This window comes from Lissotriton helveticus, chromosome 3_1 (assembly GCF_964261635.1).
Source record: "Lissotriton helveticus chromosome 3_1, aLisHel1.1, whole genome shotgun sequence".
Lineage (NCBI taxonomy): Eukaryota > Metazoa > Chordata > Amphibia > Caudata > Salamandridae > Lissotriton > Lissotriton helveticus.
In genome coordinates this window covers 507,366,100-507,391,990 of record NC_136061.1, presented here as the reverse complement: position 1 = coordinate 507,391,990, position 25,891 = coordinate 507,366,100, and the positions used below count along the sequence as shown (strand labels likewise).

Genomic DNA, 25,891 nt, shown 5'->3' with positions numbered 1-25,891 from the left:
ACCAGCAAGATGCAATGTGTTTCAGCCATCCTGGCCTTGATCACCCGTCAAGTTTGTACACCACTATAAGTACATACAAGCATGGACTAGATGACGGCCTATAGGCATAAATGATACCCAATCCAGAGGCATTGTGATGGCCATCTTATAATATCTCAATGTGTAGACATGGTAAGTCCAAGAAATGTATCCATATACAAGAAATTAATGTAAACAACTGCTGCAGACCTGATGTTAGATGTCACCCAATGCATGCATGTATATGTAAGGAACAGCTCTGTAATATCGGTTATAAAGCAAAATATGCATACGACACTGTCATCAAGTTATAATCAACATAAACATAAATAATCTTTACGTTGGACAGTCATGTTAAGGTACATCCATAATGAGTATAATGGAATGCCCCAAGTTCTAATTTTGCCTGTGTAGAAACATGGTAGGGAAAGCTAGGGGGGAACAATTCAACTGCAACCTCTGCTGTGAACAGCCTATCTGCGTATCAAGGTACTACACCTATCACCCCAGTGGGCTTTTAGAACCCAATGTCAGAACTCTTTGTGTTCATATAATTGAGGGTTCAGAATACAGGCTTATCCCCCTTTGTGTTTGCACACATCAAGCCCAATTGGGCAAAACTAAGATTAGTCATAGTTGTTTGCTGTAAATGTAGTCTTAAGCTAAAAACAGTGATACTGTGCATAAGAACCAAAATAAAATGAAACCAAACCGTCAAAGTGTAAATCCCAAGGTTCTCCTCTAGAATAGTAGGGTAGGGACCCACGCCTGATATACTTTAATGAAGAAACGATATCAAATAACAAAAATGCATTAAGTGGAACTGGAGTGGGGGATTCTAAAAATAGCCAATAAAGCCTCAAATGCCAACCACAGACATCTGGTTACGCTAGACTGGGGTCAAGTGTGATTTAATTTTGACCGATATGGAGTGTGGGTCACATATAGAACTCAAGTTCATCCCGTTCAGAAGTTTTACCTTCTCAAATGGAAGTCAGAAAATTATCAGTGTAAGTCAAGAGGCTGTGGATGAAAAGGGCTTCATAAAGTCAGAAAGCCACAGGACTAGGTCCTGGTGAAGCCTTTGAGCTTTAACAGGAAAGCACAGAGTGGGAGAAATTCAAAATTCGTGCCCATGGAAGGTCCCTCCCTTTACAGATACTTTTGGTGCCTTTGCCCAGTTTAGATTTCTATTATCGGACGTAGTCACTTTTTTGGGGCTGCAAGCTGGAAGCAAACAGGGCTCCACAAGGCTAGATAACCTCTCCGCAGCATCCCGCTCAAATGGATATGAGGCTGTGGATGAACTCCAAGTGGGAGCATCCTTTTTCTTTTGCCCACCAGCAACTCACCACCATCATCAGATTGACTTGACAGGGTTGTTCCAGACCTTAGATGTTTTTGGAGCCAAAATGTTTCTAAGTTCAAGATTTTTCAGGATATTAGGAAGAGTACACTATGACTCACACAAGAGTGCTAGGAGCTCAGGATCCAGGGCAGTTTTAGTTGGAATTGGTCAGCTGGGCTCTTCAGAACAAATGTCTTCTAGCAGCTTGTGTCCATGTAGCTTAAAAGGAGGTCAGCCAACTGTCCCCTGGAGTCTTATTCTTTGTGTTGGGTACAAGTTGTAGCAGGTCCAGCCTTTCAGGTCTCCTCTTAGGTCTCAACAGAACACACAGTACTTCTGTCTTCCACTTGTCCATTAGTGTCCTGAAGAGGGTACCACATTTACGCCTGGCGCTGGCGTATGGGTTGGAGTCACATGTCAATATTGAGAAAGTCAATGTCAATATGAAAGACAATACATTCATGTATAAAAACAAAATCACATCTTTATTGCTGAATTCGCCCGTTGTGAACTCCTCATCAACCCGACTCAGAAGTATGTGTTTAGGAAGACTCTTAGACCCAGGCCAGAAGTTACTGGCTGACAGATCACAGGTAGAGTAGCATGTAGTCAGCATACAAATGTGCGAACAGGAAATTTCAGGTCCAAAGAAGCATGCCCCTTATAATGAACTAAGAGAGGTGGAATGTGGAGGGGAAATGAAACCAAGGTGAATATGCATTAGAGTGGCAACAGAAAACAGAGATCGCAACAAGTAGAGAAAAGGGAGGAAGGCAAAGAAGAATAGAAGCAGACATGGGATTGCTCTGGAGGGTTGAGGCATAGACACAACAACAGGAGAAAAGTCAACAAGAATTACATGGCAGTCAATGTGGTGAGATCTTTTCTTGACTCGAGAACCCTATGAACAACTGTGAACAAATTGGTGAGATGCTGCACAGGCAAATGAGGGACTTAATACCTAATGGTAGTAAATATAAGGAATTACCCTTGGTCACAAAAGTTAAGGTTTTGAAGTAAAGGACAACATCTCAACTTACTGTTGCTGTTTTTCTTTAACGTAATACACATGTAATACACTTCTGTTTCTATTTAATTATGTATCTATCACATCATTTCAGGTTTAAAGTAAATATTAACATCTAATCTATTTCACATAATTTCAGGTTTAAAGTAAAAATTAACATCTAATCTGTTTATCTTTTTTATTAGAAAATACAACTACAACTACAAGATCTGAAGATGGGCATTATGCAAGGACAGATTATGCAGGTATGCATTTTCGAACTTTCAAGAAACTGTGTACATATTTCAGCAAGGCAAATAGCTGTAAGGAAAAGAAGCACAAAAGCAAATTTTCACTTTCAGTTTATGTGAGGGGACATCGAACATAAAAGGTCAGACAAATCACGTGTTCTGGTGTATTTTTTCTAATCTCAAACAATCACAGGACGGCTATTAGTAATTCAACCTCAAATATTAGTTAGTATATCGCACAGAAACTATTTGTGTATCAGTAGTTGCATTATTTGTGTTTCCTGAACATTTCACTCTTCAGGAATAGAACTGAGGACTATTTTGCCCTAAACTATCATACGATGATTTATCACTCAAATAGTGATAGTGCATATACATGCTACACATCTGCACAAGTACAGCAGGTTGTTACTTTTGAGAGCCTCGTGTACTCATATCCCATCGAGGCTTTACTTTTTTTGCCTCTTTTGGTTGGGTTTAACAACACATTCTCTGAGACAAGGCTAAAGTTGTGAACACTGAATACCCTTCATTACTTGTAGTTGAAATTAATTTAATGTGAGAGCTCAGGAGACCTTGGCCAACATTTAAACAAGTAATCTGAAGCCCAGTCTTCTCACACAGGAAAGAAGTAAGATACATTCAAGTTACCTGACTACAGATGTTTTAAGGAAATTAGAAAATAGGTGAAAAGTGCAGCTTCTCTTGCAAATTATTCTAACTGTTCTCTCTAGTGTTTAAAGAGGTTAAAAGTCAACACTAGTACCAGACTCTCAGTGAAAGATTTACAAAGTGCTTATTACAAGTTTGCCTGAGCAGGGTGGGGTATTTGCCATATGTGGTAAATAACATTTATCTAGGGCGAGGTTGTGTTATGTAATGCAGATTAATGGAGTGCACTATCACCTGGGAGAGTATCTTGGCGCTGAGCAGGTGTGAGTCAAGGCACACATAAGGGTTAGTGGGACTATTTGATTTAGCCAAGATTCAGACTTCTCGCAGAATGGCATTTCTCCAATTTCCTTGCGCAGAGAATCTTGATGTCATTAAAGACAATGGGGGCTAACATTATGCAATAACCTATTATTGCTGCCCCAATATGCAGCTCTTTAAAGAGTATTCAATACATCATAAATGAATCATTCCAACAGAGAATGTTCCAACATCATATAGCGCCTTGACAACTAGATATCTTCCTCTTTACCAGTATCATCCGCGACTTACCGGAGAGAAATTATCTTTAAAAAAACAGAAATCAAGTGATACAGATGCGAAAAAATTATCTTACTACAATTATTACCACAAACAAAGTTTAGAATCCCTATTGTCATTGTTACAATTACAATACTTTATAAATAACACTGTTCAATTCATAAACATTTAAATATAGTGGTTTCACAACTTTGCTAATATAAAGTAGCGGGCATGGTGGGTGAGATAAAGTTAGCCTCCATTTACTTTAATGAAATCAAGGTTCTTTCTGCAAGGTAATTGGAGAATCGCCATTTCATTACAATACCGAAGGCTACCATTATACATGTTTAAAGCTCCCCAGCTCCACATTACTCACATGTTCCGCAGGCCTAAGATAAAAGTTTACAAATGTGCTAGCACTTGGGCAGTCTGCAGCTTTTAGTATATCAGCAAGTATACCTCTGGCCAAAACATCTTGCTGGCCATTGCAGCCTTCTATGAATGTTCTCCAAATCTAGATACATTTATTCCTGCCTCGGACATTACTACCCGACCCATCTTGAAATGGTAGATGTAGATACTGCCCTGAACGTTTTAATGTATGAAATTAGTAACTGATCCTCACCATCTAGCCTAAACTCTAATGTGCTTTGTTCGTAAACCTTCTAGCAACTTACTACACATAACATTTGACAGTCGTTAAAAGGGGGATTAATGAAGTTTACATATATTGTTTTGGTTCTCTTCCTTATCTCGAAGTGAACCTCATCTGGAGAGTAATACCTATTACAAATCTCCAATTTAATTTTCTATACTCTTCTAAACGATATTAAACATAGTACGGATGCTAACTTAAATGATATATGTCTCCTTGAGAGGAAGCAATTATCAGGCCAAGACACAATCAGGTCAAAGACATGGTTCACATTCCATAATGAATTATACCTGGCCCTAGGTGGACTCCTAAGTCTTATTCCCTTCTTTACCCTGTGAATGCCAGATCTGCAACAGTTATCAGTCCTATAGGGCAATTTTAACTGAACCAAACCTGCAAGATAATTTGCTATTTCTACTGAAGGAGCTCCCAGAGCATCTAAATCCTATTCCAATGACCAACTGCACCACATTTTCCAAACTCCTGCATTTATGGTACCAGGATGCTAGGTGCCCATGACTCATTCAATAAGTCCTAAACTACTCCTGAAAGCCTTGAGCATATTTTGGATCTCTTGAAATTCTGCAGACAAGAAGGTTCAAGTTACCTTCAAGAACAAGAGGATGGTCTTCCCCTTCCTGTGGTTCTAACACACCTACAACTCCTAATATTAAGTGCAGAATCTCCAATGGTTGCTCCATCACTCCAGGGAACCACAATTCTTTGCTCCAAAATAGTGTCACTAGGACGATCTTGGATTGTTCTTTTTGTTCCTTCAACAATACCCTAAGTATTAGTGCAAAGGGAGAGGAAGCAAAAGCCCTCTCTCCCTTCAAACTCCAGAGTAAAGCATCCACTGGCCCTGCGTTCTAGTCTCCAACGGTAATACTGATCTACATGATCAGTCAGGCTGCTTGCAAACAGATCTACTGTGAAGGGGCCCCGCAAACTCTGAATCATCTAGAAAATTACTGGCTTGAAGTTCCTATCACTGGAGTCCCATAGATATCTCGAATTCCAGTCTGCTCTTTTGTTCTGAAGACCTAGAATACATTCTGCTTTCAATAAGATCTTCTGACCGGAACAGAAATACCAAATTCTTTTGGCTAGATCCGCAAAGTGCTCCCCATAGACGCTTGATATAGCAGACTGTTTTAAAAATTGTCTAATCAGATTAGGATTATTACTGCTAACATCCCCAAGCAGTTTATGTGTAAGGGGAGTTTCTCCTGGGAACACACCCCCAGTCTCTGTCTCTCCAAGCATCACATGTTGCTGGTGTCTGATTCCACTGTAAACTCAGGGACATTCCCAAAAATTGCCTTCCTGATCCAGCTGGCCTGGTTGTTCAACTACCACTGGAAGTCCTCTCAAGCCTCCTGGGATAGAGGAGTCTGAATACCAAAGACATTTTCTTAAACTTAAGACTTTTAGTCTTTGAAGAGCCCCGTTATGCACCGGTACTGGGGAGACAGCTTTGATTGAGGAGGAGAGAAAACTGACCACTCTTGCCAAGCTCTTTAAATTCATAAGATCCTTTGATAGAACTTAAACTACCTCCTTCTTGATTTTTGGTAGCATCCTCTGAGGGAGATGCAGCTGTGTCTTGATGGTATCTGCCTGAGACCCCAGAAACTCCAAACTCTGTGTAGTGACCATAACTAACTTTTCTAAGAGATCCTCTAAGAGATCCTATGACCACTTCATCTGATTCAAGAATTCCTTCTGATCCTGACACATCAATAGTGTGTTGTCTAGGTAGATCAAGAAGTGTATTCCTCTTCTTCACAAGGAGGCCACGACTGGTAGTAGGATTTTGGCAAAACACCAAGGGGCTGATGAAATACGGAAAGGAAAACAACAAAACTGGGGCAGAGCACTCTTCCAACTCAAGCGTAAGTATTTCTGACTGTGTGTATCCATAGGGATTGAGAAGTGAGCGTCTTTGATCTCACACTTCACAAGCCAGACTTTCTCCTGCAAAATGTCCCTCAGAAGATTAATACCTTCCATCTTGAAATGCCTGTTAGCTAGAAACTGTTGATGTTGGTGGGCACCTCACACCAATTCCAAAGAATAGTTTGGGCAGTCGTGCAAACAACCCCTACGCTAGCTGTTAAGTAGTGTAACTGTGCATCCAGATCAGAAAATAGTTAAAAAACAAATGGGGGTGCACAACTCAACAAAGTCCAGTAGACCAAAGATATTTGAAAATCAACATGTATAGGCAAAAGTATAAAAAGACACAGAGAACATGACAAAGGGGCAAATGGCAAACAGAAGGCTAGTCCTCACAATTATCGTAATCAATGTCAAAACCCACATGACAGAATGATTGAGAAAGTACCTAATGCACCTAATGCATCCACCATATAGCTGTCAAGTGTGGTTGTGAGATGACATAAGAAACATAGAACTACATTGTACCTAAAGCTGATCAATTTAAAAACAAGAATAGTCATCTGACAGTTTGAATTTGATATACTTGCGTCTCTCACAGATTGAAACTCCTGCCAGGATTTTTAGAGAGTAAAGGGAAAAGAATAAATTCCTAGCGAGAGAGTGAGTCTGAGAGAGTCTAGGTGAAAGTAGCTAGATAGAAACGTGAGGAGGAGGAATAAAGTGAGAAACGTTAGGATTGCAAAGGCCAGCAACGAAAGAATTCCATAGAAAAGCAGATGGCTCATAGCCCACCCACGGCTGAAAAATGTTACATCTAGGACTCGTACGGAGTATACTGTGGGCTGCTTACCACAATAGTGTATCCGCAATTAGTCAGTTCCATATATAAAGTCAATCTGTTGAATATAACTGTTAGTTTGTTCCTCGGCAGCAAGATCAATAAATAGTGGCACATGCCGTACTCCCAAATGGATCCTACACAATATGATTGAAAAAAGAGAAAGAGAGAACGAGTCACCAGACTGTCACACAGGGGGTATAAAAAATGTACTCCCAGAGAGGACAGTCAGGGAATAAGCAGACCTGGAATTTTAGCAGCGTCCAAAAGACATTTGTGATATATCAACAGCAGTGAAAAGCTTCAAACTCAAATTCTTTGAGAAATGCAGGTTTGCTTCTGTCATCTCTGGGAGTACATTTTTTATGCTTTCTCGATGCTGTAATTGTCGAATCAGGGATGTTCTTTCTGTGTGGCTTTGGCTAAGTGTTTTTTCACCGCTCCGCAGGGTCACCGTGATTTAACTGAGGAGAGCAGGGGATTGTGTGGTTTGGGCTGCCGGTTTAGATCTTCATAGGGGCTCTTAAAGCCCGGTAAAGACTGTTTTTCTTCCAGGATGCAGACCTAGTGAGTCTCTTTATGTCAAACAAAGATGCATCTGAAAGAATGCCCCCAATTATAGCAAATTCTCTTCTCCTGTAGAAATGTCGTGGTAGGGCAGAGGGCCCTACGACGCTGCAATGTTGTGGGGGATAGCTCGCGGTGCAGCCACCCCTTTGAACCTTCAACAGGAATGGTGGTTTGATCCTGTATGACTTTCATGATCATTTCTTTCTGGTGGGAGGAGTGTAGGCAGGTTAGTATATCTTGTGGTATGCCTGGTGGTTTAGCGGGTCGACCTGCTCTACGGGTATGGTCCAAAACGATGTCCTTTTCCGCCCCATGTCAGAACAAATGGATGACGTAATCCTCCACTTTCCTGGAGTCTGCTTGCAATGGGGCTCCTTTAAATCGATTGTTTTAGCCTTGTGATCAGTTTTCAAGATCCTCCAACTGGTACCCCAACTCCTCGTTTTTGTCCCTGAACTCCAATAGTTTGTGTCGATGTTCATCAAATTCCTCGTCCTGTTAGTCGTAGGTTTGATCCAGTGTGACAATCCTTTGGCACATGTCTCCCAGGTGTCTTTTGATGTCCTTGATATCTGCTGCCATGTCTCATTTAAGGGCAGCACTGTCTTCTCTCAGAATGACAAACAATGTCTCCAGAAAGGCGGGGTGACTGGCGCCCCTTCTTCCGATGGGTCTGCATTGTTCGGGACCACAGGCGAAGATGATGTAGGGGAGACCTCAGGCTGCTTAGGTTTAACTGTGGGGGTGTGGGAGGGGGGGGTTGCTAAGCATGTCTTTTAAGGTAGTGTCCTTCTTATTGCAAGAAGTCTCCATGACTGCATCTTAGGAACATTCCAAGGCTGAGAGCTGACAGTTCTGCCCCATTAACTCTCTAAGCGGGCTGTGCTATCTCTACTAGTTATGTTATGTTATAAGCATTTCTAAAGCGCGTCGGTTACCTGGGGGATGTTCTGGCGCTGACGGCTAACTCTCTGAGTTCGAGAACTTTTGTGGAGATTATCAGTGGAGGATTCTACACATTGAAAAGCCAAGTTTTCAGTTCCTTTCTGAATACGAGGAGGTCAGTAGAGTTCCTACGATTCCAAGGGAGGTCAATCCAGGCCTTGGCAGCGCATGCGATGAAACTTCTCCCCCCGCACGTAACTTTCTTACATGGAGGTACGATCACTAGTTTGGCTCCTAGTGAGAACAAAGTTCTTTTGGGAGTGTACCATTGAAACCGCTGTTTCAAATATTCTCAACCCAGGCCATGTAAAGCCTTGAAAACGGTGCATAAAGATTTGAAATGCACCCGTTTCCTGATTGGCAACCAATGTAGTCTTTTAATTTCCTTTGAGACCGATACAAATTTGGATGTACCTGTCAAAAGTCTTGCTGCCGTGTTTTGCTGGATCTGCAGTTTATTTAAATAGCGCTCTTGAATATTTAAGTAGAGCCTGTTGCAGCAGTCCAGCCGTTATAAAATGAGAGATGAAACGACAGTACATTGACTGTCTTCCGGAAGGAATAGTTTTATCTTTTTAATCAGTTTAAGAGAGTGAAAAGCGGCTGAGGCCATAGCATTTATCTGATCCCTAACATTCAATCTGTCATCCACTATAACACCCAGGTTTTTGGCCTTCCAAGTGGGTTTGGGGAGGGTACCCAGTTATACTGGCCATGAGTCCGGGGTCCAGAAATTGGCCTTTTTTCCAAACATGAGGATCTCAAATTTTGCCTGAGTTAAGTTAAGGCAATTCTGTGTCATCCAGGTTTTAACTGCTTCCATGCAATCATGGAACTTCTTCCTCATTCCTGATTCTTGTCCTGGCAGCAGCGCCACAACAATTTGTGTGTCGTCCGCGTATGAGGTAAGACTAAAGTCAAATGATCTAATCAGAGGAGCCAGGGTGCTACATACACATTAAAGAGGGTAGGTCTAAGGGATGACCCCAGCAGCCCTCCACAAGGCAGAAAAAAAGGTCTTCAGTAAAATTTGCCTAGAGACACTATTTGTTTTCTATCAGTTAGAAAAGATTTGAATAACTTCCATGCCTTACCACTAGCGTGGATTTCCTGTGCGCAGCTAGGGGTGTCTAATGCCGCTCCAAGCCACTAGTGTGTAATTGGAGTACTGGGCAGATTAGAGGGCTGGTGGCATTTGAAAGTCTTGTGGGCCTTCTAGGCAGCAGTTTCCCCTATTTGTTCAACAATGGAGGATGCCTCCACTGCTGCCGTCCTAGAGCACTTGAAGTCCACAGTATGGGTCTCTCTGGTGCAGCATTGCTTCGCTAGCTATGTCCCACTACTGTTAATTTCCCCTGGCCAGTGGGTTTATCTGTGGTGGATTAAGGCCTCTGGGCCTGGGAACTCCTAGGCAGGCAGGAGAGGATTAAGACTCCATTCAGGGGCATCGCCATGCATTTCCTAATGGAGTGCAGCTTGCTCTCCATCTCATCCGACTCATGGTCTTGCTGTCCCCAGCTGCTCCTAGCATGAGAGATGTCTTCTGAGGCCGTCAGTGCAAGCTTCACCGCCTGGGCCGATCTCCAACCTCCTTGCTGTGCCCACACACCCCACTGCTGACCAGTCACTCAGCTCATTTGATGTGCTACAGTGCCTACTGGCCTGGTGCTGTTGTCCTCAGTCACGGCTGCTGGGGTGAGGAATCTGTGCAACGTGGACTGCCGGAGCCTCTAAAGCAGTGCTCCATGGTGGACTACATTTTGAGAATGTTGGCGGCAGCACTGCGGACTGGGGATCTTTCTTATGCAACAGCCTCTTGCTGTTCATGGGTGCCGGTACACTACTGCTGCCTACTTCCCCCAACGTTGGTAGAGATTGTATGAGCCTGGTGTTTGCTGCATCTGCTACTTGATCTGAATGGGCAGCAGATCTCCATGAAGGTGCATCTACTTAGGTGCCATCTTGGCCATGCCCCCTTTAATATTGTTTTATGCCAGTATTCTGAAACATGGATGTGTGGGTTTAATAACTCAAATAGTGATAATGCTACTCACTTTAACTATTCAGTTTATGGCGAGGCACTAACTGAACTGATGTTGAAGTATAATTTTAACTTTTCAAGTGATATTCTTGGCATCGAGAATGCTTGTATTCTAACCTTTTCAGGAAACCAAGTTGGGAGCACCATAGATTATATTCCATCAGCTGAGTTGCTCCCTTTCCTCCTAGACTTTGTGATGTCTAGTAGCTTTGTAAATGATCACAACATGCCTTCCATTAATCTGAATTCCCTTTTTTAAATCTGTGAACCCAAAAAGGAGGAATAGAATGCAGTTCTCCAAGAAAAAAGGTGTCAAGATAAATGGGATAAGGTAGACCCAGTTGCTGATGAACCTGGACCAGCTGAGATACAAACCAAATTTGACAATATTTGCAGGTCTATCTTGAAAAATCTCACCTCTACCTGATCCCACTCCGAGACACGAGATGTCCACGTGTAGCACATGATGTCAATTAAAGAAGAATATGTAAACGGGTACTTGAGGAAAGGAATACCGATTAGGAATAAAGCATGGGAAAGTCTTATAGTGCAGGAAAATAAAGTGATAGCTCGAAGATCTGGGAAGTGGCTAATCAGCCTTTTCTTGTGAGCTAGAAGCTCTGAAAATAGATAATCTAATTACTGTGAATGCGAGGTAACTCATTTTACAAAATATTTCACCAGTAAATGTGCACAATAACTTAGGCGTAGACCACTGCCCAAATATTGAGCACTCCTATAACTTCCCAAGACCTATCGAATTTCACAAAGTGTCTCTAGTCATCAAATATTTTATTTCCGGAAAGGCCCAGACCTGGGGACCCACCCCAGCTGGCATTTTAAAACTAATATAAATCTGCAGGCCCTCTTACTGACAAACATTTTTAGATCTGTTGTGTCAGGCCCTTTTCCTACTCTTGGGGGACGAGCTTTGTCGTTCCCATTTTGAGAAAGGGGGACAGAACCGAGCCAACGTGTTATGGGCCTATTTCTCTACTGGACTCCAGCGCCAAGATACTGGGCTGGGTATTATCGTCTTGCCTTCATGAACTGTGGTACATAACATTTTGATGGAAGTCCAATTTGGATTTAGACCTGGTATTAGCAGTGTTGAACAATGTGTAAATTTTTACCACTTAGGGGGAAAGTATGTCAACGATAAAATGAGTTTAATACATTTGGCCTTTATCGATCTATCAAGTGCCTATGATCCAATTATTCTCTCCGAGCTGGATGGGCGTCAAGAAAGAACTTTTCACCCTTATTTACACCAAGACCTCACAGTAAGGGTGCGTTACGTTCCTTCAGTTGAATGATCCTCCCACATTAGCTTCACCCGTGTTGTTAGCAAGGGTGGATCCTGGTACCCTTTCTCTCCTGCATTATATAAATGGTATCAGTAAAAATCTGTGGAAAATGGTAAGGATATGCCGAATATGGGAAATAAATTCATATCCATTTTGTTATACGCCGACGATGCCGTGCTGGGTTCCTGCATGGCAAATGGCCTTCAAATTAATTTTGACTCGTTTTTACCTTATATTAATGACCTGGACCTCCTGGTAAATTATTAAAATGTGATATAATGACCTTTGGTTGTCCAAGCACAAAGTCCAAATGTTTTGTTATGGGGGATTCTCATTTGGCAAAAATATTTTTTTTAATTATTATTTAGGGATTCTTTGTAGTGCATTTTTTAGCTGGACCGCACTTTTAACATCAAGAATGCAGCACTTTAATATGAATATTGAGTCCATATTCAGATTTGCATATAATTTAAAGAATAAACCAATTGCAGAAATGTTGAGTCTATAAGAGCAAATGTACTTTGGTTGGAGTATATCGGGCCGGGAAGACATCCTCCAATGGGAGGCATGCACAGATTATTGTCAGTTCCTGGCCACACCACCACTTGTATACGCACGAAGAACTTGGGATGCCATATCTGGAGGATCTGATTGGGCTTGCTCCACTGCTATTATGGATTCAAGTTTGGGGAACCACTGTGACTGGCCTCATCAGAACCTGTATTACTGACTGTTTGTCACTTGACAGGCATACCAGATACCCTGGTTTTCCTATTTGAGGGAATCTTTTAGGACCACAGGCCTTCAAGATCTACATAATACTCTGCTTATTATCAGGCCAGAACACAAAGAACAGGTGAAGCAATGCTACCTGGAGCATTGTCTGAACTCATGCCTAAAGAAGGCCCAGGCAAAGGAATCAATTGTAAAATATTCACTAGTGTCAACAACAAGGAGCATAGAGCATTACCTAGGATGTATTTTGAAACCCAGCCAGCACCATTTTATTACACTTTTCAGGGTCTTCGCATTGCATTTTTAATGTGCTTTCTCGTGTCAGGGGCCTGGAACAGGACCCCCATGCTGATGTGACAATGTTTCTATGCAAAACAATAGTCATTTCATACTGTTTAGCACTTTGTATTAAGCCTGAGGTTCTCCTTTCTGGTCCCCATTCTGCGAAAAATAAATTTGAGACATTATAAGGATAGGCTTGTATTCTTGCAGTGTTTAGGATCACCAGATACTTGTTATTCAATGTAAAACTTTATAAGAGTGCCTCTTAATATCAGGAAACGCTATGAAGCCCAATAATTGGTGAAATATATGGACTTTGAATTGCACTGGCCCACTTTTATTCCCCACTTAAGGAGCCTATGTCCTTTCAGAAATGTTAACTCCTAGGATGCTTGGTATTTATTGTCAAGAAATTAATACATGAATTTTTAGAAAACTGTGCAATACATGTTCCATGAACTGCTCATGAGCACTTAACTTCCGATTGATTTGAGTGTATGCCTTTTATGTTCATGTCCTGCTTTTATGGCTCCGGCCGCATAACGAATTGATTGATTGACTTGAAATTATCTGTGAGTCAAAGAGGAATCACTCTTTGTTGTGCAGGTGAGTCAGCTAGAAGATGACGGCCACATACTGAGATCGACTGCAATGGGGTGAAAGTTAACAGTGTCTCCCTGCATCAAGAAAAGCTGTAATATAGTTTAATGAAACAATATTTTTCTTGTAGGCTAGGCATAAACAGATGCACAGGGGTCCTCCGTATTAAAACACGGTGTTCACATGACAAAAGTGCTTTCATTATGTGCAAAACGGTAAATACGATTTTCACTCCGTTTTTTTGCTGGTTAAGGAGGTAGGGGAGGCACGAATTCTCCCAGAACCACAGTGCGTTTAGATGTTTAGTTCTGAAAATGGAATGCTCCCCTAGTAGCCTGACGCATAAACTACCTCACAACACAGCATGCACAGACTCCTCTGTTATTTGATAATGATTGTTCCAAAAAGCTGCCGTTCCTTTGAAATAAAAGCACAGTATGGATTTTCAGATTTTTGAATGAGTGAACTTGGTGACAAGAGCTCTTTAAGGGAAAGACTAATTGCACTGGCTTGTTGTGTGCAGCGTTTACTACACAGTTCTTTTAAGGTGTCTTAGTCCTGACGCACATCACACATCTCAATTGGAAAAAATAGCCAATTTGATCAAATATTGGAAGAGCGGGTGAAGGTGTTTGTATGGAATATACAAATGGAAATCAAATGGAAATCACTTGAAATGAAATATTTCTGTAAATTAACGTTGTATTTACAATTTTTAATGGCAATGGCACATGCAATAATTTAGACGAATGGAACTTTAAATGCATCACTACCACTTTTTCGTTTATAACAATGTCCAAGAATATTTCAATGTAGAAATAATTCAGTTATTTTTTAACTTACTACTACAAAGGCCAGTCCGTTTACCATCCTTTACAATGCATGAACGTAAATATACATTGTTCAGTACATTTGCTAACCACCCGCACTCCTCAGTATCCCAAAAGTTAATGTGCTAGTTTCTTTAAAACTACTATGACATATGTCAGGGTTCTACAAAGTCGGTCCTGGAGGGCCGCATCTGTGCCAGATTTTTAAGATAACTACTTTTATCTAAATGGGTATATGCTAAAATTCTGTCATTGATCCGACCCTCCTTGACCGACTTTGGAGAACACTGACATCGGTAATCATACTCGTTGCCTTAACCATAGCCCTATCCTTCACAATCACTGACCTAGCTGCACTGGGGGTAAGGATTGCATTTAAGGCACTGTATCAGAAAAGAACACATTGCCGAGAGATGGTTGTTTTAGGCATGCTGTGAATTGCTAGAAGTGTTTCGTTTATTAGGCTCGATACAGCACTGTTTGAGCAAGCATGTTATGTTATGTTATATAATTTGTAGAGTGCAAGGTGGGGCGTCCCAGCACTAGTTTCAGAAACATATTTGCGAAGAAGAGATAGGACTGGGTAAACTTTGCCGGAAAGAGCCAGGTCTTGATGGCCTTTATAAAGGCCCAATCGTTCTGAATGATCTTTATGGTCACAGGTAGCCCGTTCCACAGGGCTGACACAATCGCACGGAACATGTACCCTCCAACTCTTGCTCTACTGACTCGGGGAACACACAACAGGTGAAGGTCCGCAGAGCGCAACTCGCGGCGTGGGACTTACGGTGATAGCAAATTAGTTAGGATCGGGGTTACTTGGGAGGTTAGACACCTGCAACTGCTTTTGCCTGCGCTTCATAAGACAAAGCACTGTCGACCCAGAACCCCAGATTTTTTACGACCTTCTTGAGCAGGGGGCAGCCCAAAGCAAGGCGAGCCACCGCTGCTCACCTCAAATGTGAGTATCTCTTTATAGAAGAAGAATTTCAGATTTGTTGGCATTAAGCTGCAGACAGTTAGCCGTCATCCAGTCGGCAACAGCCACCATGTCATTGTGAAATTTGGCCAGATTATGTTTAGAGTTCTTAGAGAAGGAGATCACAAGCTGAGTGTCATCAGCATAGCATACTAAAGACAACCCTCTGTCTCTTGCTATCACCACCAGGGGTTGTATATAGATATTAAAAAGCATTGGGCTCAGTGTCGATACTCGAGCACTCCATGACGTACGGAGTACTCTTGAGAGCGGTACGGGGAAGTGATAACCTGAAAGATCTTCCAGCAAGAAAGGATGAGAACCAGGCCAACGCATTACCTCCGATACCTATCTCCTGTAAGATTCCGTAGCTGTAGCCAAGAAGGAGAGCAGGGAAATAGGACAAACGTTTTCTGGCTTAGATATATCCTAAGAGGGTTTTGTCAGCAGTGGAATGACTTTAGCATGCTTCCATGGGGCAGGTACAGTCACCATAGATAATGTCAGGCTAATCAGCTCACTGCAGAATGGTAAAGTATTCCTGAAATTTCTGAAACTGGTCAAGTTTGGGGCGATCAACTGGAGAGCCTGACTTGATTTTGCTGCTAAGCATGCTTACCTCTGCCTGAGACAGTAAATGGAAGAAGAGTAGTGAGGGACCTGTGAAGCATGTTTGTGCCTTACGACTTGCACAGCCCCTCATGGGGGGACGTTTTTGAAAATATTCTCCCCCTTATTAATGAAGTAGTTAGCCAGATTGTTGCACTGAGAATTCGAGGTGATGGTAGGTTCGGCAGCCGTGTTTCGCAAATCTTTTAGAAGGGAGAAGATGCTTTTCGCAGGGTTACTGCTACTTTTAATTTTGAGAGCAAAATAATCTGCCCTCGACTTCTGTATTAGCTTGTAGTAGGCTTTAATGGATGTAAAATATCGAATTTTTAGGTTTGTCTCTTAGTAGCGTCTCCATGCACGCTCCAACACCTTGCAGTTTTGTTTTAGCAATCGTCACAGACTTGTTAAACCATGGACTGGTCAGAATTTTTTTACTGTGGGTAAGTTTAGTGGGAATGCAGCTGTCAAGAGCCTGTGTGAGCCATGCATGCGAAAGGCTAAAAGCTGCCTCTATATTAGTAGGCAACTGGGGCATCTGTGTTAGGAGGTCACAGAAGTGGTCTGCATCTAGTTTATGCCATGGGTGTTTCAGGATGGAAAGGGATCAAATATGCTGTGGTGGACCCTGACCTTGTAGCGACATAGAAATTAAGAAGTGGTCTGACCAGGCCATAGAAAGAGGGTGCTGAATCTTCATCAAGGGTAAATTCGGGAATACAGGATTGAAAAGGTACCCAGCTAAGTGCGTAGAATTTGGGACACATTGTACCTGCTGGCAGGTGGTAAGATCTGCCAAGAGATTATCGACCTCATTGTTATGGTGGTCTTCTAAGTGGAGGCTAAGATCCCCCACAATATTGCAATTGGCAGACTTGATAGCCAGTGTGGCGACCAGGTTCACCAATGCTTACCTAAATGCTTTAGAGGGACCAGGGGGACGATACATTAGCAGACCGGATAGCATGAAATTGCAATTGAGTATGATTTTACACAATCCGGAATGGTCTTCCTGGTGATACTGCAAGGATAGTGTTCCTTAAGGATTATAACAATGCCCCCATCTGTTACCCAATCTATTATACTGCTTCATAGGGTAACCCTGAGGGAGGGCCAACAGTGGCTCAGATACAGATTCTGGCGTAAGGTCTCTGTTAAAATCAGGACATCCGGAGATGTATCTTGTAACAGGTCAAACACTTCAGTGTGGTGTTTGACCAGAGAACAGCAGTTTAAACTCAAAAATATAAACTCTGCGGTGTGGAGGGTGGGTGCCAAATTGCAGCTGCCCACGCTTAGCTTGAAGTCACACTGTTTTGAGAGAAAAGGGCATTGACAAAGCCAATAATTGTTGCTCTAATGGGTTATGGGCTGTTCCAGTGCTTTCTGGCAACAACAAACACGTTTACATGCAGCAAGAGTCAAAATTAAAGAAAACTAATTAAAAGATGGCCTCTGATGCACACACTTGCATTGCGATTCATATGAGTGTGTAGTGACATGCGTTTATATGTGTGTAGTGACATGCGTTTTGTGACTTGCACATATGTGCATGTATCATTACCATGGTTACTGGAATTATGTAGTTGTGGAGTGCCAAATTATGCGACAAGTTTGAGTAAACAATGCAGAAAAAAGTCAAATAATGTCGTGTAATGCAGCACATTTTGAAATAGTATTACTGTATTATTTTGACATGTTAACACTATGTGGACCTTGGTTGCACTGCATTAGTACCAATTTACACCACTATATAGCCATAAGCAACAGAAAGGTGATCAGTCAAGCTTTGCAAAGAGCCTTCAACATTTTTAGTAAGATTTGAACAGTTTGAGATAGAAACAAAATACTTTTCTGCGGACTATGTATCAGATGATTGATTAAAAACATTAGAGAACTAATAGTTTATTGGGGGTGGAATTAAGTTTCAATATCCATTTTGTTTGAAATTAAATATATATTATTAATTAGAAACTGTTAGAATTGGTCCTTTCTTCAGGGTCATCCCTGAACATTTTGCCTTCCTCCTGGTATTTTTTTCTGACCTGATGTTGGTGGTTGTAGGACTCTGGGCACTTTATCACTGCTGTCCAGTGGTAAAGTGCATGTGCTCTCTAAGGTAAATGTGGTACAATGGTCTACACCTGTCACACGTATGTAATTTACCTATCAGTCCCCTGTAAAGTGGTATTTTATATTCCCAGGGCCAGTAAATTAAATGCTACTGGTGGCCTTCCAGCACAGTTTGCGCCACCCACCAAAGTAGCCTTTCAAACCTGTCTCAAACCTCTGCATTGCAGGGCCTGCGCACGTAGTTTACTGCTGCTGTGACAACGGCTATAATGTGGGTGCCAGATCTGTGACTTCCCTTTTACTACATATCAGTTGCGCCTAAGGTAGGCCCTAGCTAGCCCTATGGGCAGGGTGCACTGTAAGTAAAAGGTAGAACATGTGCCTTAACTGTGTGCCATGTCCTTGTAGTGAGAAACAACCTATTTGGTTTCTCACTACTGTGAGGCTGCCCTCTCATTGGAGTGCATTGGGGATTCCCTGATATGTGTTTCAGTGGCAATTCCTGATATGAGAGGGGATGTTTGATCAAGTTTGGTATGTATGGAATAGTGGTAATAAATGCTGTGTAATGATGTCCACAGATTTATTATCACTATTTTAAAAATGCAACTTTCAAAAGTGGGCATTACTGTGTGCTCTGTGTCTTCGTGCCTGCCTGTTGTGTATTGCATGTCTGGCTCTGGATGACAAGAGCTGGGGAGGTACAGTGGCTCGTGAGGGGCTGGGTGAGTCAGAACTAGGCTGAATAGAGAGAGCTGCATTTGGAGTAGTGGGAGAAGTAGTACCTGGATCTGAATAGGACTATGCCTGCCTTACACAATGCTGGCTCTGCCCCTGTGTGGTGTGTCTGGGGCCAGAGCCTACTCTGACAAAGGAGGTTGTTGTGCACTGTAACAATGTTCTTAGGTGTCCCCCAGAACTGGTTTGGACTGGGCTTAGGCCTGTGCCAGGGGGAAGAACAAAGACACTGACTGGTATAAGTATTGGGGCTGTGATTCCATGAAAAGATTGTACCTGCTTTGAGCTCTGAAGAGAGGACTGCTGTGCGCAGGAAGAACCACCATGGAGAACTTCCCTCCTGTTGGGAGGCCCTGTGAGCTGGCCTGCCTGGGCCCAGCTCTTCCCTGTGCGAGTTCGTGGTGAGCGCTCTTTTACCCTGCTGCCCAAAGAGTGGGCTGATCTAGAAAGGAGCAACTTGTGCCCTGGAGGGTGGGCAGTGCCATCCCCTCCTATGTGGTCTGAGCCCCAGGTGTGGACTGACACTGCCCGAAGCGTGAGGAGGGTTTTGTGAGCTTTGCGCTCTAAAACGCTGAGCATGGAAGCCAGCCCCTTCCCGGAATGCTTCTGAGAAGGAATCCTGGCACAGGGATTTCTCTGTGTTGCCTGGTTGTGGGTGGAGCTTTGCCCGAGGAAGCCTGATTGGGGGGCTTGCTGAAAGGAAGGAGCACAGAAAACACAGTCATTGCTCCCCAGTGTCGTGGGGGTAAACATGGAAGAAGCATAGGATGCTTGTGGCCACACCACCCCACAGACTCCTCTCCTCGACACCGCTGTGCCATTGCTAGGCACCACTGAAGGGAGTCAAAACCACAAACAGCAGCTGGAAGTCAGGCAGAGTCGTGCCTGACTGTGTGCGGGTTGCCATAGCCAGGAGGTAGCCCGTGAGGAGACCGGAAGTCAGGCGAAGGACGCCTGATTGTGGGTGGAGTCCCTCAAGAGGGATCACGTTGAGAGCCTTATGAAAGCTTTGTGCTTGGGGGAAGCAGCACTCCCCCTCTCCCAGCCCCTAAGTGAAAGGAGAAGCTGTAGTGCTGTGGCCGTGGCCATCGAGAGGCTACACAACACCTTTTTGAAGCTTGAGTCAGCGGAGTGAGAGTGAGTCCGGCCACTAGGGGATATTGCATACGTGGAGGAGATCAAGTGAGGTCTTCCCACCCTTGCGGGCATTGAGCTACCTGTTGGTAGCAGTGCCGCCCCCCTGTGTATTATGGGCCTTGTTTCTGCTGCCTCAGCAGCCAGGGGGCCAGTTTGGAGGACTTGTGTTAGAAAGGACACACAGTGGGGAAAGCCCTCATTTTGGACAAGGGCCTTACGGGGACACCCAGGACGGCCACCGAGGAGAAGGCCAGATGGCCCGATGTTCACCTCTATGTTTTTGGGGGCGTAAGACACTTAAGTAACGTGTGCACCTTAGCAGTGATTACGGTGCCCTAATGAGGGGGTTTTGTGCCTAATGCTTCTTACTAGGATGTCCTGATGATTAGGATGTATGCCTAACGTGTTTATTCGGAATGCCCTATTGCCAGTAGTTACTGGTTGTTTTCACTAACAGTGATATGATGGTTATGACAGTGGCCCGATTGGCCCTGTTGTTTATATAATCCCTGTAAAGTCATACCAGGTGCCAGGTGCCCCAGTGTATATAGGCAGTTACTTTCTAATGTGTTTTATGAGTAATAAAAAGGCTATTTTTTTATGTAACCTTTTTTTTTTTAAAACCTTTAATTTTTTTTTATGTAACCTTGAGTGGAGATTATTTTGTGGTGTGTCAAGTGTGTTGCTGCTGTGTGTGCACAAATGCTTTACACATTGCCTCTGGAATAAGCCTGACTGCTCGTGCCAAGCTACCAAGGGGGTGAGCAGGGTTTATCTTCAGTTTGTAACTCCTTTGCCATAACTAGAGTGGCGGTTTCTGCCTGGCTTAGGCGCATGCCCTAGCCAACAAGAAATCCCATTTCCAACAGAAACCTATTGTATCAACAAGCATATATTTTCTAAATAGCTTATTGCCATATTATATATTTTACTTAAAAAAATACTTTCTATATTGTGTGTGTATACAAGCCGTTGTGGTAACAGCATATACAATCTGTTGATGAATAACAGTCTTCAAAGCCACAAGGAAACAGGACATATTTAGTATTTCAATTCAATTCAAATTAAGCTTTATTCGATTTATAAATAAATCATAAAAGCACAGCTTGATAATATTCACATTCTAATTTGTTACATAACAGTAATTAAAAAGATTTCAAATAAAAATAGTTCACAAACATATAACAAATACATAACTTTATATTAAAATAATACATTAATCTTTTTTAAAAAAAAGAATGTATTACATAGAATTTGCAGGAGACGCTACCTTGGCTACATCAACATTAATCACTATTGCATAGAGGTCCTAAACTTGATCGCATTTTTTTAAAATAGAGCAATGGGTTCCATAATCATTTCATTATCCAAAATTTGTAATTTAATATATCCAGCACGACATTGTCTTACGCCTAACATTTTTAAGATAGGAATTATAAACCTTTTCTTGGAACTGAATAACATTTGCAGAATAGGTTTGTATGCAGTGTTGATTGGCACAATATATCATCACATGGGCACAAGGCCAGATCTCTTGACCAATCATTATTAGTTGGATGGCTGACTAGCCTGTGCAGAATGCCCAAACGAAAGCGGGTCAGGAGCATTCGGTCAAAGCAACCCTGGACATAAACCAGATATGGCTGAATGCCTGGGCATATTCGCATCAGCTTGGTTATCCATTACAGTTGTTTTTTTGCTTTCTTTAGACCATCTCTTATCTTGTATATAAGCCAGACAATCTGCTTTCAGTAATTTTTTTAGGGATTAAGGCCATACTCTCTGGTTTTTCACAATATTCAGGGTGGCCAATTTCATTTGCGAAAAGTTCATTATAACGGAGCCACGGAATGTGGGAGACCTTATCAAGTTTTAAACAGTCCTTAATAATTTTGCGGTTAAAAATGGTCTCATCAGAGACCCAGACCTTGTGCCAAAGCAGGATAGAGTTGATTTTAATCGCATCCACTATAAAAGACAGACCAAGCTCGGCATGACAGCTAAAATTAACGGTTGAAGTTGGAGCAGCTTGCAAGTAACATAGGAAAGCATTCTCACACAATTGTAGTGTCTGCACAACTTTAATCCCCCATATGCCCGCCCCATACATAGCTATCGATAAACACTTTGACTTATATATTTTTAATACTTCTGGTACTGGTTTGGCACCCCAATTTTCTAGAGAAATTGATCACAGCACCTATGGCTCTTAGAAACACCAATTTCCTTGCCAGTTCGGCAGTAGACCATGTCCTAGTGTGATCAAAATGAATCCCTAGATAAGAGAACCTATTGGTACATTCAATTCTGTCATTTTTGATAAAATATTGCGACATTCAGTGGTCTTCATTTCGCATTTCATTATTAAAGTCTTGCTGGTGTTCACACTTAGGCCTCTGTCATACATAAAAGTAACACAATTAGTTACTGTTCTTTTTAATCCTAATTGTGTTAATGCTGTTAAAACCGCATCATCTGTGTAAAGTAAAACTGGAACCGGTATGTTATTAATATTCAGATAATCTTGGTGATGATCTATCAAATACTGGCCAAGATCATTAATGTATAAACTAAAAAAAAAAGAAAAAAAAAAAGAGCAAGCACGTATCCTTGCCTTACTCCTTTTCTTATTGAGAATTTAGCTGAGCATTCACCTATTTTACCAAACCGCAGCCTTGCCCCTGCATCTCTATATAGTACCATCATGAAGAGTTTTAATGTATGATCGACTCCCATCCCTTCCAATATGCTCCATAACTTTTCATGTTTCACACAGACAAACGCAGAACTTAGTAAATACATAAGGTTTCATTTTATTTTCCATCCTCCACTTACTTTTATTTTCCGCTTTAAAACTGCATGGCAAATTCTTTAAATTACAACATCCCGTTGCATTAGTGAAGACAAATCGTGGTCATTATAGCATTAGATATGATGACCCTGCTAAGGAAATTGACCTCCGGTGCAAAGAGTGTCAGATCTATTGCCAGCTTCTGATGCTTTCATGCTATATTTTATGTTAGCATCGGATCAATTTATAAAAAGGTATCACTTTTAGGATTCCAGCACACCTCAGGGCAACTGTTGATTGCTCTACACAAATTCACAATAAAACAGTTGTTACCGTTTCAGAGTGACCTAGAATTTAGATCAACATAACCCAACTGCCCTCTGTCCACCCCTAGAGCTTCTTGTGATGGAAACACCAGATCTGGAACAAGCCTCAAACACACCTGGAAGATTGCAGCAATAAATCACATGTGACTCAGGATGTAATACCTAAAGAAACGAGTCAGATACACAAACACACATTCAAACAAGCAAATCCACAGCAGAGGGCCTGCATTCGGTCTAAGGACGCGATTCCAGAAGAACCGGTCAGTTGCATTCATCCGATAAGGCTCAAACAATGCCCATTAGTAAGCATCACCCTTGATAACCCACACGACACACCTGTCCACCTCGACCACCTCAGAACATGACCTCCAGTTGGTATTTATGACCCCTTCTATTAGGGTGGGAACATACATCTAAACACATAATTTATGGCCCACCATACCAGTATTTTCTGCCCAAAGGGAGGTGAGCTTCTCTTTATTGCATTCGCTGTACAGTATAAAGCATGCCGTGTACCTGATTCAAGTTGAAATCAGCACACAACTGTAAGAGAGGCAGCTGCTATTCCCGGCCATTATTGTTTAAACTTAAACTGTTCCTGATGCCCAAACCAAGCAGGTCTCCTTTTTGATAGCCAGAACTTGCTACAACAGTTACTTTCCTTTATTTGAGATAGAAAGAACCTTGTTCTGAAATATATATTTTTTATATTTTAAAGACTCTTTCAGAGAACCAAAGATAAAAATAAAAGTCCAGACTCCAGTTGTGCTGAAAAGTTGAGAATAAACAGTCTGACAATTTTAGGCTGCAGCCACCCGGAATGGCCTTTCTCTCAACCTCCTTTACACAATTACACCAAGAAATAGCTTGGAGATATAAAGTAATCTGAAAGCACCTGCAGATGCTGAATATCTGGGAGCATGAGCTGCTCTTTGCAGTCAGACGTTATTGCTTTTCAGAACTGCATCAGTCGAACAACGCAATTTTACAGTACAGGCGTTCATCACAGATAAAAACCTATGTGGCAGTGCGCATGTCCGCTGAACACAAAGAAGCACAATGCAGAGCTTTTAGCTCTAGCTGCAGATTTGGTCAAAGTATTTCATTTGTGCATGCGCATATATATTGTTTCTTTAAGTGTCTTGGCTAAGTATTTTACAATCCAACACAATTTATTTTGAGAGCAACTCTGACGTTAGTGGGTAATTGTTGACATTTGTCAGAAACACACAATTTAGAAAAAAAGTCCTGAATATGCAATTTGCACCATAGACAATTGATAACCTCCATTGTTAAAGTTTATTCTTTGTGGATTATTGTAAGCACAGGGGTTTTGTGGAGAAAAGTTTTATTACAGGCAATGGGGTTTATTGAAGACTTGTCCTGCCTGGTATGAAATAACACTTCCGGATTCCATTTTTTAGGCATGGGAGTATTATTTTTCCGAACTAGAGCTCAATTTCAGTAAATTTAATAGTTCAAGCGATCACCTGACGTGTTTTGCCGGGCAAGCTACGCCGTGAGCTTTCTCAAGACAATTTCACTGGATGGGACTATTCAAGTCAACATCACGATGCGGTGAGGGCTAGAACGAGACGGTTCTGGCTGCTAACTAAGACAGCTGCGTAGTGTTTTGGTCACTGTCAGAGATGAGGTTTGTTCATGTTGCGACTGATCTCCTTAAACAAAATTTATCTTGTGACTGAAATTTCAGCACTATTCAGGAAAAGTAAACAAACTTGCCCAAAATTGAATCTGAAATACTGTGTAATTACTTGATTTATACTTGGAACTGTATGCTGCATGATACTGTTTGATAGAAGTGACCCTATGTACTTGGTATGAGGGTCACACGGACGCCAAGTTTCTGCATTTTATGAAGAAGTTTAGCATCCCTTCCTGAAAATCGACCAGCTATCGGGCCTTTCTGGTTGCCTCAGATCTGTGTCTCAGGAAGGCGTGCACCAGAAGCCCTTACTACTGTGATTAGCCATCAAACCCTCGGTCTTTGAGTTTATGCCAAGCCTGCTACTGTTCACCTTTAGCTTGATTCACAAAGCTTTTTTTACCATGGGTTGGTGTTTCCTAATTATGGAAATTCAAGAGTAAATAATCCGAAATTTGTAATGAAAACACATCTACTCACCGGTAAAGGTTTATAAATTGAAGCCCTTTGTCTGTGTTGAGAATGCATTGGCAAGATTGGTTAGGCTCAGACTGCAGTACCTATACATTTTAAAAGTACAACTGCTGTTATTTCATAGTAGAAGGTGAAATTGGTACCAAGCATGTGGAGACAAAATGTTAAAGCATTCGAGGCTACCAGCGGCTCGACCGTGGAGCCAAGCGTGTGAGGTGCTGTGACATCCTCTGTTAGTCTAGGGCTACTCTGCAAGAAAGGAAAGATTTCAATAAGGCTGTTAGACCATAGGTCTCACTCAGCATGGTGCTTCAAAACAGCAAACTGGTAGCGTCTACATGGGGCATGGGACACTCCGTGTTGAATTTCAAACCAATGCAAAAATAATAAATTAATTAACTCATGCAAATGGAAATAAATGTGTCATCAGATCATCTCAGCAAGTTTCCCCTGCCCTCCGTAGAGATTTTCTGTGTGAATTAAAGTTATATCATAAAATAAAATGTTACATTCTCAGTCCTTGCACACATGACTAGGATCCGTGGTTTAAGGTAACTTTATTTTTTTTTAATCTAC

The 25,891-nt window shown here is 42.0% G+C and overlaps 1 protein-coding gene across 1 annotated transcript in view; it reads left to right on the top strand.

Annotated features, from left to right (window-relative positions):
• Window positions 1-25,891, top strand: part of TMEFF2 (transmembrane protein with EGF like and two follistatin like domains 2) — a 937,676-nt gene that overhangs the window by 698,189 nt on the left and 213,596 nt on the right. The window contains exon 7 of the mRNA XM_078680410.1: window positions 2,579-2,638. Coding sequence (XP_078536536.1) covers window positions 2,579-2,638 — 60 coding nt within the window. The remainder of the gene's footprint in view (window positions 1-2,578; window positions 2,639-25,891) is intronic.